This window comes from Mirounga angustirostris, unplaced genomic scaffold (assembly GCF_029215605.1).
Source record: "Mirounga angustirostris isolate CCGP_5_RB_7025 unplaced genomic scaffold, mMirAng1.0.hap1 SCAF_2, whole genome shotgun sequence".
NCBI classification, from domain to species: Eukaryota; Metazoa; Chordata; class Mammalia; order Carnivora; family Phocidae; genus Mirounga; species Mirounga angustirostris.
The window spans coordinates 56,252,415-56,271,009 of record NW_026991710.1 but is presented as its reverse complement, the minus strand read 5'-3'; the positions used below and the strand labels follow the sequence as shown (position 1 = coordinate 56,271,009).

Here is an 18,595-nt window from a genome sequence, read left to right as displayed (position 1 = left end):
CTGGAAATAACCACCTTAACAAGTTTCCTCCTCATCCATTAACTTAGTTGGGCATATATAAGAACACTGGATACATTCAGTAGTGTGAAAAGATAAATGAAGGTGGGAATTTCTAAAATGACTTACTCCAGAACTTCTTCAAATAGCTAACTTCAATGTATAATTTTTTTTTAAGGTTTTATTTATTTATTTGACAGACAGGGACACAGCGAGAGAGGGAACACAAGCAGGGGGAGTGGGAGAGGGAGAAGCAGGCTTCCCGCTGAGCGGGGACCCCGATGCGGGGCTCGATCCCAGGACCCTGGGACCATGACCTGAGCCAAAGGCAGACACTTAACGATTGAGCCAAACAGGCGCCCCTCAATGTATAATTTTAATTCTTAAAAAATAGAACCAATATCCATGAAACCATCGCCCAACTGATGAAATGAGCCAACAACTTAAAATGTTGTACTCCTTCTTTCTTCTGAATTCCTGCCTCCATTTTTGAGGCAATTACTTCTGAATTTTGTGTAAATTATTACCTTACTTTAAAAATATTATTATGAATATATGGATACCTAAACAATATATTTAGCTTCATCTTCTTTTCACTTTATAGAAAGGGTTTCATGCTGTATGAAAGCCTTTCACTTAACATTGCATTTTTAAAGATTCATCCACATTGTAGTGTGCAGCTATAGTTTATCCTTTTGGCTGCTGAATTATGAGGTAATATTCCATTGTACGTGTAAATATTTTCTGATCCATTTTCATGCTGGTGAACATATATGGGTTATTTCTTTTTTTTTGTTGTTTCAAATGATGTTATAGATATAGATAGATTTTCAGAAACAGATTTCTTATAGTTATGCCAATTCTTTTTTTTTAAAGATTTTATTTATTTATTTGAGAGACAGAGACAGAGCACAAATGGGGGGAGGGGCAGAGGGAGAAGCAGCCCCCCACCGCCCCAATGAGCAGGGAGCCCACCATGGGGCTCCATCCATCTGAGGACCCTTGAGATCATGACCTGAGCGGAAGGCAGCCATTTGACCAACTGAGTCATGCAGGCTCCCCAGGTATGCCTATTCTTAACAGGTTGGAAGGTAAGTGACCATTTCATTTATTTCTTTTACAGGTAGCTGCCTCCTACTATTGCCTGGTTTCTATCCTGCACATAATGGTGTTTTTTTTTTTTTAAGATTTTATTTATTTATTTGAGAGAGAGAGAATGAGAGAGAGAGCACATGAGAGGGGGGAGGGTCAGAGGGAGAAGCAGACTCCCTGCCAAGCAGGGAGCCCGATGTGGGACTCGATCCAGGGACTCCAGGATCATGACCTGAGCCGAAGGCAGTCGCTTAACCAACTGAGCCACCCAGGCGCCCCATAATGGTGTTTTTAAAAAATGTATCAACTTGTACAACTAAATCAGTTTTAAAGCTCACAAGTTCTACTTCCCAAAGATTCCTGGAACACAGTTTTACAATTTAAGAAAAATCTCACCCCTACAGACCCAACATTTTACTAGTTGTTATTAGCACAGAGGGTTTCTCTGATAAATCATCATCATGATGACAATGGTGAAAGGGCCAGATGTTTCTGCTAAATTATAAGATTTTTTTTTTTTTTCTGAGAGAAGAGAGAGAGGGAGTGCACGGGGTGGGGGGGCAGGGAAGGGGGCAGAGGGAGAAACAGTCTTAATCAGACTCCACGCCCAGCGTGAGCCTGACGACACAGAGCTCCATCTCATGACACTGAGATCATGACCAGAGCCGAGATCAAGAGTCCAAGGCTTAACCAACTGAGCCACACAGGCGCCCCTAAATTATAAGATTATTCAGTTGAACGATCATGATTTTTTCACATGCTCCAGTCCTCCCTCCCACTCACTTCTTTCCCTCTCTCAGACAAAAATCTATTATGTCCACCTCTAATGCTGAGATTTCTACAGTTTTAGGTTTATAACATTTGAAAGACTCAGTACTACTTTGCAGATATTAACTGAGGATGATAATTAGTACTATAAAATGATTATACCTGAGAAGCTGAGTTATCATTATTTTGTTTAGAAACAAACACTGTCAGGAGTATTACAATGCATAATCTTTTCACTTATTAAAAATAACCAGCATAAGACTAGAGCTAACTCCTACCTTAATAACAAAAATCGACTGCATGGCTAAGTACCATAGGCAATGATTTATAGATATAAAACTACCAGCAACTTATTAGATGATCTTGGGAAATTTATCCTGCTCTTGTCCTAATTTACTCAGCTATAAAACTAACTAGCTTCACAAAAGTCATGGGCTTGTTGAGAATGTTGCCTGTTTTGCACACCTTTATACATCTGCTTAAAACAGTACCTACCAAATATCAGAGTCTTAATAGACACTTGGTATAGATATATAACTCCAAAGCACTCTATATTCTTGCAATTGTATATTTTCACCCTCCTATTTCACCTTACCCATGAAAACCCCCAACTTCTACAAAATCAAGCTGTATTTATGCCCCAACAAACAAGTCATTCTAACAGGCTTTATTCATTTGTACATAACATTCATTAATTTAATATGCACAGGGCACCTACTATATGTTAGTCACTAGAGACATGAAAAACAAGGTAATAAACAAGAAACAGGCAATTACAGGTGTTTAAGAAATTCCTAAGTCCTTGTCACACAGATGGCTATTCAGTGTTGTTTACATCCATAACTATTTTCTCTATCAAATTGGTGACTTGTGAATTTCACATTCATTTATTCATTTAGCAAGCAGAGCTTTGCTGAGTAGAATGAGAAACTAGAGGGTTGCTGCTGTCTGAAAAGGAGCCTTCAGTTTAGGATGGGATTCCAGTGGTGGAGGTGATGAAGGAAGCTGCGAGCGAGCATGTGGACTCTAGAGCCAGAATGCCCACAGTGAACACTAGATCCACCACTTAGAAGCTCAGTAACCTTGGCAAATTACTTGTTTCTGTGCCTGCTCCTTCAATGACAATATTAACTACTTCAGAGTTAAAGGAAGTAATGTAAATAAAATGCTCAGCATAGCACTTTGCACAAAGTAAGCAGTCAGTAAATACCAGCCATTATCATCACTGTTAGTGCTTGAGAATTGAGGGGGGGATAAAACCCCATGCTATCACCACATGAAATTTAAGTCAGGAAGGATGAAAGCTCACGGGACTGAGGTAGAGGAAAGTGAAAAGGAAATGTGAGCAAAGGGTACGCTGGGGCATCTCTCAGGCCTTGAGGAGGGAAGAAGTGATGGGTCAGAGTTTTACCAACCATTCGTATCAGATGACCAGATTTCTTAAGTTCATCAAGGCAGAGGAAACAGATGTGTATGTCTCTCAAGAGTCCCTAAAAACATTTAAAGTTAGAGGAACCACACTCTAAAAGGCAGCATGCTCAAACAACTTCTGCTTTCTGCATGCCTCTTGCTGTCAGTCTGACAGTCTCTCTTCTCTGTTTCACAGCGTTTCAAACTTTCCCAGCTCTGCCCCACCTTCGATGCCTCCCCCTCTGACACTTTTGCTGTCCAGTCTATTTGGTATGGGGCAACTGTAGAACCAGCCAGTCACAAAGACGGGCCCTGCAAACAGGGATACCATCTTGGCCAGCAGCCCTCGCCTGATGTTTTAGGAAGACCATGAACCTTTCATAATTATTCAGATGTAGCTATGGGGGTGGGGGGAGACACCATATTGATACTCTCTCAAGTATGACTGCTTTTAAAACTCTAAAAGCATTTCCTTTCTCATAATTTCAAGTTGTGCTTATGATACGCTGCTGACTTCTCAAAATAAATGTTAAAGCTCATAGCTGAGCCACTTTACACTATAGGAAGAAGTTTCCATTTTAATAAGGTTTGGGTGGAAATATAACAGTTGTGATATCCTGCAAGATTCATTAAAATGGGATTCCTTGGGGCGCCTGTCTGGCTCAGTGGGGAACATGTGATTCTTGATCTTGGGGTTGTGAGTTCAAGCCCTACATTGGGTGTAGGGCTTACTTAAAAATAAATAAATAAATAAATAAATAAATAAATAAATAAATAAATAAAATGGGATTCTTTTATTTATGATGGCTACATGTTACCTTTTGTACAATGATAAAGCGGCAGTATGTCTTTTAGGCAACTCTCTTTAATTATTTAAGGAATTTCCAAAAATACTAGATAACAAGGAGATACCATCCAGTTAATTCTGCTACACTCTCACCATCATCCTACCAGACTTTTTTTTTTTTAGGATTTATTTATTTATTTGAGAGAGAGAGAATGAGAGAGAGAGAGCACATGAGAGGGGAGAGGGTCAGAGGGAGAAGCAGACTCCCTGCCGAGCAGGGAGCCCAACGCGGGACTCGATCCAGGGACTCGATCCAGGGACTCGATCCAGGGACTCCAGGATCATGACCTGAGCCGAAGGCAGTCGCTTAACCAACTGAGCCACCCAGGCGCCCCCTCCCAGACTTTTTACTGTCTATAACCTACACGAGAAAAATATGTTCTCTCAGCTTCTTTGTAAGATTCTACCTCTTTAACATAGATTTCTGTTAAAAGCCAAACAAAAAGGAGAAAGATACAAGATAGAATAAGTCAGGTGAATATGTTTTGAGGACAATACTAGTCTTTTAGTCCAAAAAGTTGCTTTCTTTGCCACCTTTCCTCTGCTCTCTCTCAGCACATTTTACTGCCTTCTACCTAAACTGATTTGAGGGAGCAGACAGTGATTAAGAACATGAACTGTAGTATCATACTATGCAGGAATATGAATTCATTCTCTGTACTTCGCTTAAAAAACTGCATTATATACAAAAATTGAATCATTATGTGGTACATACAAAACTGATATAATGTTATATGTCAATTATACCTCACAAAAAATAAACAAACAAACATCTCTGGAGAGAAGGCCAGAAATCTGTGCTAATAAGACATCCAGGTGATTCCGATTGGTGCTAAAATTTGAGATAAGAACTATCCTAAAACTACAGGATCTGTGTCTCTGGAATGTAAAGCTCTAAATCCAAGGTTCCCCTATCAGAATTTTTGTATTTTATAATAAATTAGGTAAGTTAATTAGAGATACTGAATCAAATATTCTGATGAAAAACATGTTGTAGCCATCTACTTATATGAATTCTATATGGACTAATCCTCCTTCCCATTTTTTTTCTTTTCAGTTTTCATTGTTAAGAGAGTAGTTTTATGTATTGGCACTTCTATTGGAAATTTTAAGAAATAAAAAAACAATCGGTAAGTACTGATACATGTGAGCTTTTTAGCTCTCTGTGTGGCACATAAAAAATATTCCATAAATGGCAGCCACCAAGTACTACAATTATCTTACTACTCACTTCCTTTATTTATAATTGTTTGGGTTATAGAACTATAGTCAAACTTCTTTCATCTAACGGAGAGCCTTTTAGGATCCTCTAGTATCCAGAATGAAGCTAAGTTCAGAAACAAGAAAAAAGAAAACTGTAAAGAATCAACCTATGATTATCAAGAGGGGAGCGGTCAAGACAAAATCTCAAAGATAAGCTCTAATATTCCGAAACTGTTGCTTTGTCCATCAGAGCGTGCTCTGACTTTCTGATCATGCTAGGCCAGAGGAGCCGAGAGGAGGCAGGAGAGAAGGGGAGAAACCGGCTGGGAAGACACGCTGTGACAGCTGAGGCAGCTGTGGCGATAAAAGCCAGACGGGGAAGCGGAAGCAGCAGCCAGGTTACTGCAGTCACAGCACACGGGAAATGGGGGCCGGACCCAGCTCGGGCCACTGCAGCCTTGCGCAGAAGGGACCCACCTGCACTTAGATATTAGATGCTCTGGAGTTCTAAACTCCAGTTCTGGTAGTCACTAACCTACAATTAAATACTGTCTGAAAATGCTACATTTCTGAAGTCACACAGAAGTCTTTCTTTTTAGGGGTGATTATATCTGTCCTTTGACAAAATAGCATTTAATGGATCAGATAGTGATCCTTAACCCATGTTAAAGCATAATGCTTTCTGGGGGCACCTGGGTGGCTCAGTTGTTAAGCGTCTGCCTTTGGCTCGGGTCATGATCCCAGGATCCTGGGATGGAGCCCCGCATCGGGCTCCCTGCTGGGCGGGAAGCCTGCCTCTCCCTCTCCCACTCCCCCTGCTGTGTTCCTTCTCTCACGTTCTCTCTCTCTGTCAAATAAATAAAATTTAAAAAAAGCATAATGCTTTCTGGAAGACTATTAATTGATGAAAAAAGAAGACACAAAAACAGAAATGTACAATGGAGGATAAATTAAGATCAGTGAATAAATATATACATACACACAATAATATATATACATGCGCATGTACATCTATATATATTTTTATATTTTATGTGTATAAACTAGACATACAACTATTTTTCTTCCCTTACTCATTCCTGCATTTATACACAAATGAGAAAGCTCCTTCCCCAAATCATGGATTCTTAAAGTGCATCTGTGAGAAAGTGCATCTGTGAATGTTTCCAGAAGCCTCATTCTCTGCACTTTCCTGGGCCCAACCAAGGTATTCACTGTTAGGTATACTCAACTTCAAAGTGGGTGGTCAGAGTAATGCTCTCAGGCTTTCCCACCTTTTTTCTTCTTTCTATTCTTCTCTTAGCCCCTTCCACCATCTCAAAACAGCATATACAAATACAGAAAGAAAGCTGCTTCTTTGTTGAGTGGAACCTTTTTTTTTGGAACACTGCTGTAATTAGAAAAGACAAGAGCAGAGATGTAGGTTATTTGCCTGTCACTGTCATAAACATCAATGTTTGCTATAGCTCCGGGAGTTGGAAGAAGAAATGAGTAACGGTCAATAGAAGCTGATAACTATGTACACAGCAGGGGTGCCTCTTCCCTCCAACCAAGAAGCCACCTCTGACTTATCGTGTCCATCCACGAGAAGACTTCAAAAGTTAGGGTGAAAAAGGAAGGCATTAAAAGTATTGCACCATGGCATGAAAGTGGCTCCTTCATTATATATAGTTTATGAGAAATTGGTGTGGAAGGTCCTACACAAGGGGGAAAGGCCTCATGAAATATGAATACATACATGTCTGTGAATGCATGCAAAAGTTACGGAAGAAAACTCACCAAACTCAAAAGTGATATCCTCTGAAAAGAAATGGGTTGGGGGTGACCCCCCAAGGGGAAAGTGCACTTTGTACTCAATGTACTCTTTCATGGTAAAGATTTAAACAATGAGAACATTTATATGTTACTTGTGATTTTTATAAATCAAGTATTTTTTTTTTTAAGATTTTATTTATTTATTCATGAGAGACAGACAGAGAGAGAGAGAGGCAGAGGGAGAAGCAGGCTCCGCGCTGAGCAGGGAGCCCGATGTGGGACTCGATCCCAGGACCCTGGGATCACGACCTGAGCCGAAGGCAGACGCTTAAACGTCTGAGCCACCCAGGCGCCCATAAATCAAGTATTTTTTTAAAAAACATGGAGATTTAAAAGCTAGAAGCATAAAAATTTAGCAGATTAGCACTCCAAGACTCAGAAAGTGACATGATCCAACAAGGCACATCAGAAGCCTTCTTTCATATTGCTTTGAGCATGCTGAATATTTTATAGACATTATATCTAGCAGGCTTTTACACTGAAACAGTATACATCATGAACCCTGAAAAGTTTAGGCTACTTCCCCTGCACACATTTTTGCTATTCTTTATCAGTGTCATTCAGAACAAAGCTTCTGAACTCAAATGTAAAGGTTAATTTTTAAAATCTCTGAATACAGTTAAGATTTCTAAAATAAAAAGATGACAATACCTCAAAATTATTATATATTATGCACTTTTGGCAAATACATTAGCAAGAGTTAAAAGCTGGGTGTTGAGGCAAATATTCACTGGGTGTTTACGCTGAATCCAAGTACTGTCCTGGTAACTGAAATGAGAAATCTTTTTAAAAACTGTTCTGTCTAAGGTTGCTCAAGTCAACGGCCAGGAGATCCAGAGTTCTGATATCCAAGTACATCACAGAAAGTAATTTTGCACTGACCACAAAGAAATGTTGTAATTAATATACAGAGTATTCCTTTTTCCAAGTATGAGTGTGTTCTGAAGTACATATAAAATAACAAGGTAAAAATAAAAACTCAAAACAAGAACTACTTTAATACACCTACCACTGTTGTAAGGTAGACACTAAGAGATCACAGGTATGAAACTTCAGCTTTAAGTCTTCCATTCCTGATCTTGATCATGCTTAGGCCCTAATTTTCTAACAATACTTAAAAAAAACAAAGCCAACCCTTAATAGGAGGAAGAATCAAATAAATTAACCTAAGTTCAGATAACCCCCACAAATGACACTGGCCAACAACTGAAATTTCTTCTGTCAAACCACAACTATTAAGAGTTATAAAGAACTGATAGAAGTGTTTTCACTCTATAGTGATGTGGTTAATAGGCAGATTACACAGAAATAAAATTTTAAGGAGAAAAAAGAGGCTGTGCTTAAAGAACAAACGAGAAAGCAGATTCCTTAGAAAACAGAAATGTGAATATTCTTATCTCTACCTCCTCTGCTTATTAAAGGACTAATTTCTATCTTGATTAGACACTCCCATCTGGAGATTAGCACAGACCACCCCAACACACCAACTATGGTTTCACTAAGACTGTTAGGCAGTGGTCAGTGTTGGCCCTCTTTCTAGGTAATACAGAAAAGGTGACACTGGACTACTACCTCAAGCTGAATCCAATGGCCCCTAAGCTAGGAGAACCATGCCACCAGTTTCCAAAGTCTGGGGTTTGCTTAAAGAGGACAGGCTTGGTAGGCAAGGAATCTGGGTCAACTTCATTCCTTCTCTAAGGCTGTTACTTGGGACAGATCACTCGATAATACTGATACAGCTTTATCTGAAAACGTGGTATCATCTGTCTCACAGAGACGTGAGGATTAACTCTGATATTCACAGCACATGCACACAGAAAATATCCGACTAATGTTAATCTTCTCATAGGGGATGGATGGGGGAGGGTAGAAAAGGCAAAGTCGGGATTTCTTGTTTGTGTAGAGCAGTTAAAAGGTTTGTTGCAGTGATCAAAAAAATCTCTCGCTCTATCTCTAGGAAAGAGAGATTCCCTCATCCCCCTAAGCAAGTTTCTCCCCCTTTTCAGAACTCATACAGGGAAGTATTTGACATTTATAGCACGCCTTGTATCTTTTTTTTTTTTTTAAAGATTTTATTTATTTATTTGACAGAGAGAGACACAGTGAGAGAGGGAACACAAGCGGGGCAGTGGGGGAGGAAGAAGCAGGCTTCCCGTGGAGCAGGGAGCCCCAGGACCCTGGGACCATGACCTAAGCCGAAGGCAGTCGCTTAATGACTGAGCCACCCAGGCGCCCCGCACGCCTTGTATCTTCAGCCACATTTTCATACTGTAAGACCCTGTCTTGTTAAACCAGATTTAACACTCTCCAAGTCTTTTCATACACATTGCCCTACTCTAGGGCCCCGCTCATGGCCAGGAGCAATAAACATCTGTTGACTGATAAAGCCCCAAGTGGGGTCCGCTGCAATCAGAGGGCTCCCCCATCCGTGCTATTAAAAGGTGGAGGCCTCTCCCTGCCAAACGCTACGATCTCGCGAGGGGCCCTTCCAAAGCCACACATTCCCTTCTCGTCGTCTTGGGCACGGTTCCTGATTTCTCTTCTCAATCGGGGGACACATCTGTGATATCTACGGATGTGGCGTGAATGCTGCTACAAATTCTAGTGGTACAACTGAGGCAGCCCGGGCGGCGGCGGCGCCGCAGCCACACCCACTCCGCGGCCGCGGCGCCGGGAGCCCGCAGAAGGCGGGCCAACCGCGCGGCCGGGTCTCTGGGCGCCGCCCCCTCCTCGGCCCCTTTCGGGAAGGCTCCCAGCCTGGGACCCGGGGCTGGGACCGGGGAGCACGTGGGAGGCTGGCGAGGACGAGCGCCCGGCCCAGGAGGGGAGGGGAGGCCGAGCGGGAGCCCGCGGCCTGGGGAGACCGGACCGCGGCAGTTCCCCCTCCCCCGCCTTCCCGGCCGAGTCCCCCCTTCCCGCCGCCACTCACGGTGCTTGCCGCCGCCGCCGCCGCCGCCGCCGCTCGGGTAGCTCAGAAGCAGGAAGGGCAGCGGGGAGCCCGGCGACGGCGGGGTCCTCCAGGCGCGCTGTTGCTGCTGCGGCGGCGGGCGCGCTGTGAAGCCGGCGCCTCCATCGCCCGGGTAGAGCAGGAAGAAGGGGGCGGCCACTGGCGAGCCGGGCTCCGAGTGCCCGGCGGCGGAGGCCGGCGGCGGCCCCGCCTCGCCCTCTCGCTCCGCGCCCCCGGCCGGAGCGCGGCGCGGCTCCTCCAGCAGCTGCTCCCCGCCCCTCGCCGGCTCCTCGCCGCAACTTTCCGCGCTGGCGGTGGGTGGCGGCGAGGTCTCAGCCATCCTCGCTCCTTCCTTCGCCGCCGCCTTCGACTCGCTCCCGGGGTCGGGCAGGGGAGAGGAGGGTCACGGCGGCGAGCCGCCGCCTCGTCCCGTCCGCGCCGCCGCCACCTTTCTCCTTGGCCGCGGGCCGAGCCAGCTGGAGCGACGGCCCCGCCCGACGGCGCGGTCTCCCTACCGGCCGCCTCCTCCCGCCCCGGCCCCCGCCTGGCGGCGCGGCTCCCCTAGGGGGCGGCGTCCTCCTCTTCCCACTTCCCACCTTCCGCTTCCCTCCGCCGGCGTTGACCTCCCTCCCGAGCCTAGGCGGGGAGACGGCGCCCAGTGCCGCGTCCTTACCCGCCCCCGGCCCGGCCCTCTTAAGCCGTCAGGTGTGTTGGGACGCCGGGGCTTGAAAGGGGGGAGACCCGGCGAAAGAGCTAGCGGCGTTTTTCGGCGTCGCCGCCGAACTTGAGCGGTAGCACGGAGGCACGAAGATCTGGGTGGGAGAAGAGGCGAAAGCCAGTTTTAAAAAGGAACCTCCCTCCCCCTGGGTATTAAACTGTACCATTTGCCTTTCACACACTAGAACTTGAACGGTTGATTCACGGTTTTGATTCCTGAGCTTTTTATGTGAGAAACTAGAGGTGGGTGTCTTCCTTCTACCACCTCTTTTGTTCCCTGTCATGTGCGCCGTGTAGAAATCTTGTCTTTGCTTTGACTTCAACTCCCTGGTTTTCTGGTGTTCTGGGTGCGCATGAGTGCATTTTAAGCTAAACGGATTAGAATTTATAGGACAAGCGTCTGTTATAGGTCGACAGTTTTCACTTTCATTGAGCTTGTGTCCCGCTAGTAACTGGCCGCTGTTGCTTTATTTTGAATGTTTGAATCAATGATTACTGATCCAGTAATTCCCGTAAGTAAACACTTCTTTCTCTAATAAAGACATTTTCCAGTTATTATCGTTATTTCTTACGCTGGATTCTGTGAACCTGCCCCCGTATTTCCTAGCAGATTAGCTTTGTGTTCAGGTTGCAAAATGCTGGCATAGAATCCATGTTGACTTATAATTAAAAATCACTGTTGTGGAACATTTTTGCTTACCTGCTTTTCTCTTTTTCTGGTCTGCCTTTCCCTCTGTAGAGGAAGTTACACTTCTCTAGGAAAATAAGCCTTTTTATTGTTGTTATTCTCTGAAAATCACCCTTGAAATTACATGGAATTAACATGAAACTTCTAATACTTTCACCAAAACTTTTAAACAAAAGTATTAAAAAATGTTTAGGAGAAGCTAACTTCAAGGAGCCTGACAGTTTCTTAGTAGCTTTTCGGTTTCTGGCATTTTCCTGACCTGTTGATCCCAGCGCTGCTGCCTACTTGAGTAAGTACTGAGTGAGTACGGAGCCAGGATTCCTCTTTTGTAAAAATTATTATATTACTTACGCATAGAGATGTTGTGGGGATTAAATAAGAAATACTCGTAAAGACTTCAAGACAAGATCTGGTATGGGGTAAAGTGTTATTAGTATATTTTATCACTGTGGCAAAACAGCATATAACTTTCAGTAATAAAACAAACTCAACTGAGGAAAAACTTTTTCATCATGTATTTAGCATTTGGGGAGGTTGTTTGGCCTTTTTATTTCAGTCTTGGTGAGGGTGAGAGTCTTGATAAAAAAACATGTTTGCCTTTTAGGAATTACAAACTGTAAAATACCTTGAGACAAACTAAAAGATTCCAGGTGTATTATATAGTTTTAATGTCCATCCTTAACTGGATATTTTACCTTGTTTTTGCATGCAGAAAATTTTAAGTATCATTATAGCTCCTTCACAGAGATGTTTTGCAATGTTTTAGTAAAGAATTTGACGAGAATATACACTTACTCCATTAAGGTAGAAGAAAAGAGCAGAGTCCTCACAGATCACAATCAGCCAAGGAAGTCACCAAGTTAAAGTACAAAATGTTATCTAGTCTAAATTGCCAGCTTTCTCCTTTCTGGTTAGTCAAGATCCCTATAGGTATTAGAAACATTGACATGCTGTGGAATCTTGCAATGTAATTGTTTTTTGTGTGTGTGCCTCTCTGCATTTAAAAGCAGTTCTATTTATGTTTTATGTCATTAAGTGGCAGTGTAATGAAACCAGCTGAAATATGAGTTCTTTAAAATTTATAGGTAAGGCTATTTATGAGCCTTTTCTTTAAAGGTGGATGGTACTCCACGTTCCTAGCTGCTTATGCTTTTAGCTTTTGGATCAATATGATCACAGCTCTGCATAAGCTTCAGTGCAGTAAGGGTTGATTCAGCTGCTACATACATTTAAGGAAGCCAAGATTATAAAAACAAGCCTAAACATGTTGCTTCTTGAAAATTCACAGAATATCTTACTATTCTGTTTTAAAGTGACAAAATCCAAGCCACTGTAAGAATCAAGCTTTATTAATTTTCTTGTGAAATAAGCAAGAGATGCTTTTCAACTTAGCTTCATTTTGTTTTTAGTTATCCATCTTTGGTTTTTTGAAATCCTTTGGTGATCTTAAGGATGGACCCTTAGAACATGCGACAAAATTTTTTAGAGATCAATGTCATGGATGTACTTTTAGCATAAGCTTTTTAGAGCTGTGGTGAGAGAAAAAAATACTACTTGGGAACGGTTGGAACTTTTTTTTTTTTTTTCTTTTTCAGTGTAATGTATAGGCTTATTATGATTCTAAAATAATGGTTTTCCATGCTCATGGCTGGCTCAGTCAGAAGAGAGGGCAACTCATGATCTTGGGGCCATGAGTTTAAGCCCCATGTTGAATGTAGAGATTACTTAAATAAATAAAACTTAAATAAATAAGGGTGCCTGGGTGGCTCAGTTGGTTAGGTGTCTGCCTTCGGCTCAGGTCATGATTCCAGGGTCCTGGCATCAAGCCCCACATTGGGCTCCCTGCTTGGCGGGAAGTCTGCTTCTCCCTCTTACTCTCCCTCTGTGCTCTCTCTCTCTCAAATAAATAAAATCTTTTAAAATAAAATAAAGTTAAAAAATGGTTTTCTTGAGCTGTTTGTTTTTCATCGTGTGGTACCTGGGAAAAGACTTATTTGAAAACTATACACTCAATTTAAGATCTCATGTTTAACTTCTGATTTTAATAAATCAGAAATTTATTTATATTGATTAGTTAATATAAAGCCTCAGTGTGAAAGCTCTCTGTAGAGTCCACTGTCCTTTACTTTTGAATCACAAGGTTTTGATGACTGTTACTTATTTTTGCAAAACATTAATTACAAAAATACTTAGTCAATATATATATCCTCTCCATGTTTATTTTCTCTGTAAAACTCTTAGAAATATAAGCATTACTTTTTTTTTTTTTTTAAGATTTATTTATTTATCCCAGAAAGAGAGAGTGCAGCAGGCAGGGGCAGAGGGAAGGGGAGAGAAAGAATCCTTGGGCAGACTCCCCACTGAGTGTAGAGCCCAAAAAGGGTCTCCATCCCAGGACCTGGATAGAGACCATGACATAGTCATAATCGAGAGCTGGGCACTTAACTGAGCCACCTAGGCACCCCTATAAGCACTACTCTTAATACAATATTCTTAATGAGATTACAATGCACTCTTAAGACATATATTTATCTTCAGCAATATATTTAACCTAGGTCAAACAATGGCAGTTTTCTTTGGGTGGAAGAAATATGGATGTATTTTTCCATTTTTCCACTTTCATGTATTTGCAAATAGTCTATGATGAAGGCATTAATTACCTTTATAATAGAAAATAAAACATGTTGAGGGATGATTTTGATTAATAGTTTGATAATTATATCTTTTTAATGAAATTCTACTAACAGCAAAGAGCAAAGTGGTGTTCCTTATGTTTACTGTGGAGAAGTAGAGTTCAACAGGCTTATGCTGGAGAAGCTTATGGTATTTTGTGTCAGCTTGGAATTTTAATAATAGTGTTGCTGAAACTATTTGGCTGTTCAGTTTTCTGACCTTCTCTGACTTTATTCACTGTTTATTTCACTTCTCATGCATTCATCAAACTCTCTTCTAAATTTTTGTCAAATCTGTTGCTTAATTTGTTTTCTCTGCTTTAATTGAAATCTTTTCTTGCCTGTATTATTGCAAATGACTCCTAGCTGGTTTTCCTGCCTCTATTTTTAATCTATTCCAATTCCATTGCTCTACAGCATTTAGAATGAGTAATTAACTTATCTGAAGGTTGATCTAATTATGTTGCATAGATTCTTAAAAAACCTTGCTTGTCTTCTCCATATCTGGGATACAATCTAAGGTCTTTCATGATCTAAGCCCTCCCTACCTTTCCAATATTATCTTCCAACCTTGTTTCCCCCTTGTTGCCTTTGGATAAACTTTATTTATTTATTTATAAGATTTTATTTATTTGAGAGAGAGAGAGCACAAGCAGGGGGAAGGGCAGAGGCAGAGGGACAAGCAGACTTCCTACTGAGCAGGGAGCCTGATGTGGGGCTCACTCCCAGGACCCTGGAATCATGACCTGAGCTGAAGGTAGACCCTTAACCAACTGAGCCACCCAGGCGTCCCTGGATAAACTTTAAAATGTTTGGCATTCCCCATATTGCCACACTCACTCTTCCTCCAAGATTCTACTCAAATAGAGCTTCTCTGCCTGCCTAATGTAAGAGGTACATGCCTCTTTTGAGGTCCCATAGCATCCTAACTAAGCAGTTAATCGCTCCAACTGCATGGTGTCTCTCTCTTTCACCGATGTGTATACTCCCAAAGTTCCCATCTTTGAGTTTCTCCTTTTTACAATACACAACAGATTTACTCCTCTGGTAGTTCTCAGAAATCCCTTTCCTCTTTCTAAAATCTTATCAAAATTCTGTGCCATTGGGTCCCTGAATAGAAGTGATTGAGAGAAGTTGGACTGAAGTGAAGTCTAAGGAATAAACTTATTTATTTGGCCTTAATTTCCCTTTATGTGTAGGTTTGAATGTGGTGTAATTAGAAATCTAAGTACAGCTGACCCTTGACGATATGGGTTTGAACCGAGCAGGTATTCTTCTATTGGATTTTTTCCAATAAATACAGTCCAGTTTGGTAAATGTATTTTCTCTTCCATATGATTTTCTTAACATTTTCTTTTCTATACTTTATTGTAAGAATACATTATATAACGCACATAATATGAAAATGTGTGTTAATCTGCTATTTATATTATCAGTAAAGCTTCTGGTCAAGAGTAGACTATTAAGTTTTTGGGGAGTCAAAAATGATACAGGATTTTCACCTGCATGGGGAGAGGGGTATTGGCATCTTTAATTCCCATATTCAAGTGTCAACTGTATGTCTAAAAGAGCTCATTTAATAAGTATAAAAGAATTATGAGTGCTAATCAGGTTTTGTTTAGTCATCTACTTATTTTGAATAATCCCCTCTCTCACCTATCTAAAATGATCTCCTAGTACATGTATTAGCATAGGCCATATAAAGCAATGCTTAAGGGTAAATAAAAGGAACAGTTCTCTAGTGTAAGGTTTCCTGGGACGCCTGGCTTCAGAGTTCAGAAACCCACTTGTGGTATATAAATGTGATTAAGCCTAGGTTATTGTTCTGGGGGAAGGTCCATTGCTTTCAACAGATTCTCAAGGGACTACCACTGAGGTTTTGTAGTCCCATGTTAATGCCACACCATATATCATTCTTGTAATTAATTTCATTCATGTCTGTTATTGGCTAAGAGAAACCTAAAACCAGTGTGCCCAGAGCAGTGTTTCCCAAAGTGTATTTTATAGATTATCTGGATCAGCAGCATCTGAGGTGCCTGTTAAAAATACAGGTCCCTAAATTAACACCAGGCTAGCTAAATCTGAATGTGATGGTAGGCACAGAAATCTGCTTTTTAAACTTAACTACCTCATCCTTAGGCACTCTGGTCTGTAAAGCACTATGAGAGAACCAAGGAGAAAATTAACTCTTTCAAGTGGAGTAAATTATTTTTTTAAATGGATTAATAGTAAAAAAAAAAAAGATTAATATTAACTAACACTAAGCACTTACCTTCCGGGTGCTGTTCTAAATGTATATTATATGGTTTAACTATTTAAATGAGTATAACATCATACATGATTCAGTGTGAGGAAATTGAAACAGAGATTAAGTAGGTCAAAGACACACTGTAAGTGGAGACACTGGGATTTAAACTCAGTCTGGCTCTAGAGGTCAAACTCTTAATTGCTACCCTACATTGTTTCTCTTAAGACAGACCATTTTATTCATTTCCTCCAGGGCTTTCTTTGTTTTATTTATAGTTTTAAAAATGTGGATTCTTAATATTTACTATCATTTAAAGCAAACGTTAAAAAAATCTTTTTTTCTTCTTCAAAAATGTATAGCTGAAGGAATCCAGAAAACATCTGGATTGCATAGCTGAAGTAACTAAATTAAAAACTTTGATACTGAGAAAATATACTTTAAGCAAAATTTAAAACGTACATGTTAACACTTGTTGATTTGGGTGGTGTTAAATTTTTTATCCTGTTTCTGTGCTTAAACGTTTAATGGAATAATGCAAATGTGTTAGAAAGAATCACTATCTAAAAGAATTTTTAAACTCTGATTTATTACCTGAAGTAATATTCCATTTGAATGATTTGGAACTCTAGTTGAATCCTGCATGATTTTTTGGGATCATTTACTATTTAGACAGTGGTACATGTTTCTCATTGTGACCTGAGATGTAAATTTTACTGACCTTCACTTTTCTTGAATTATTTTGGTAATGTTAACATATTACTATAACATATTAACTTAAAATATGTTTTTAAGTTATGTTTATGTCTTTTACTTCAGACAACAAGGAATAAGCAATTCTAGCCATTCTTCAGAGATATAATCTTTTGTGTATCTTTAAGACTATAAAAAGTAATTTCCCAGGTGCCAAAAGCTTTGACCATAAAGGTAGTTTTAGAGATGTGATAAGCAAATACATTTATTTCTACACAAAAATTAAAGGGATACATTTATTTTATTTAATTCCTTCATAAGAATATAGGTAAGAAACTGTGGCTTAGAAAAACTGACTACTCAAAGCTAGTCAGCTGGTTAGTGGTAGAGTAAATCACTAGACCACTAATTTGGTATTTTCTTGTACTTTAATTTTTAATATTTTTATTTTCAATAGTTACCCACAGCTTAACATGCTGACATAAAACTAACAGGTTGTTGCTTTGTATTGATGCCAGAAACCAGTAATCTATTTTATTGGAACTGTTACCCATGACACTCCTGAGTTCACAAAGTGAGTCACTATGGTAAGAGATCACATTGAGTAGTTACTTATTCCCATGCTAGGATGGTACCCAGCACATCTCAGTGCCCTTTAAATGTATGTATATGTATATACAAAATTTGGATGATGTAAATATTATATCTAGCAATCTGTTACTTCATTAACTATCAATTCACATCAGGCAAGGCCAATTTTTACGTTTTTAATGAGGATAGCACCATCTATATCCTAGCTATTCCTGAATTGTTTACACTGTGTTGTGAGGTCTCTGAAGGAATATTTGGAGGAATATTTAACAGGCATAATTTTTTCCACTTTCCTAAATGGAAAGCTTTTCTTCCTTTAAAACATTTTTCCCTCATCACGACTTTATACATCTGGCAGGGATTTGACATAGAACATCCAATATTTTTAACCTCTAACTTCATTTCCTTGCTTTTTGTCTTGTGCCAGGTTTTCTGTATTCCTTCATGTGCTCACCCAGTGCTCCCCTCTTCTTTCAAACTTAGGATATTAATTTCTCAATCATTTTTACATATGACTACACTTTATCTCTGTTTCTGTATTAGCTACAATTCGTTGGGCACCTGTGTGCTGAGATGTGTTGTCACAACCCTGTAGTAAGAGCACTTACTAGGTGATTACTATGTAACAGGCATTGTTCTAAGTGCTTTAATTATTAATTTAATATTAATCTTTGTAAAAACTCCATGAAGCGGGTACTGCTACTAATACTCCCAGTTTAGATGAAAAAAACTAAGGAACAGAGAGATGTACCCAGAGTCATAGACTAAGTGATGGAAATGGGTTACGAACCTGGGTAGTCTAGTCTGCCCTCGAATTGGGAAAACTGTTTCCTTTATGCTACTAAACTCAACAATACTTCTCACACCAGATGTGAGCCCCCCCCCACCCCCCCGCACAAACCAATTGTGA

At 40.5% G+C, this 18,595-nt stretch overlaps 1 protein-coding gene across 5 annotated transcripts in view; it reads right to left on the bottom strand.

Moving 5' to 3' along the window:
- The window catches only part of RUFY3 (RUN and FYVE domain containing 3), a 78,760-nt gene extending 68,122 nt beyond the window's left edge, over positions 1 to 10,638 (bottom strand). For all 5 annotated transcript variants that reach the window (XR_010409414.1, XM_045881049.3, XM_064584553.1 and 2 more), the window contains exon 1: positions 10,062 to 10,638. Coding sequence is in view for 4 of the 5 variants with exons in the window: in XM_045881049.3 (XP_045737005.2) it covers positions 10,062 to 10,419 (358 nt within the window). In the remaining variant the exon portion in view is untranslated. The remainder of the gene's footprint in view (positions 1 to 10,061) is intronic.
- Positions 10,639 to 18,595: the final 7,957 nt, after the last annotated feature.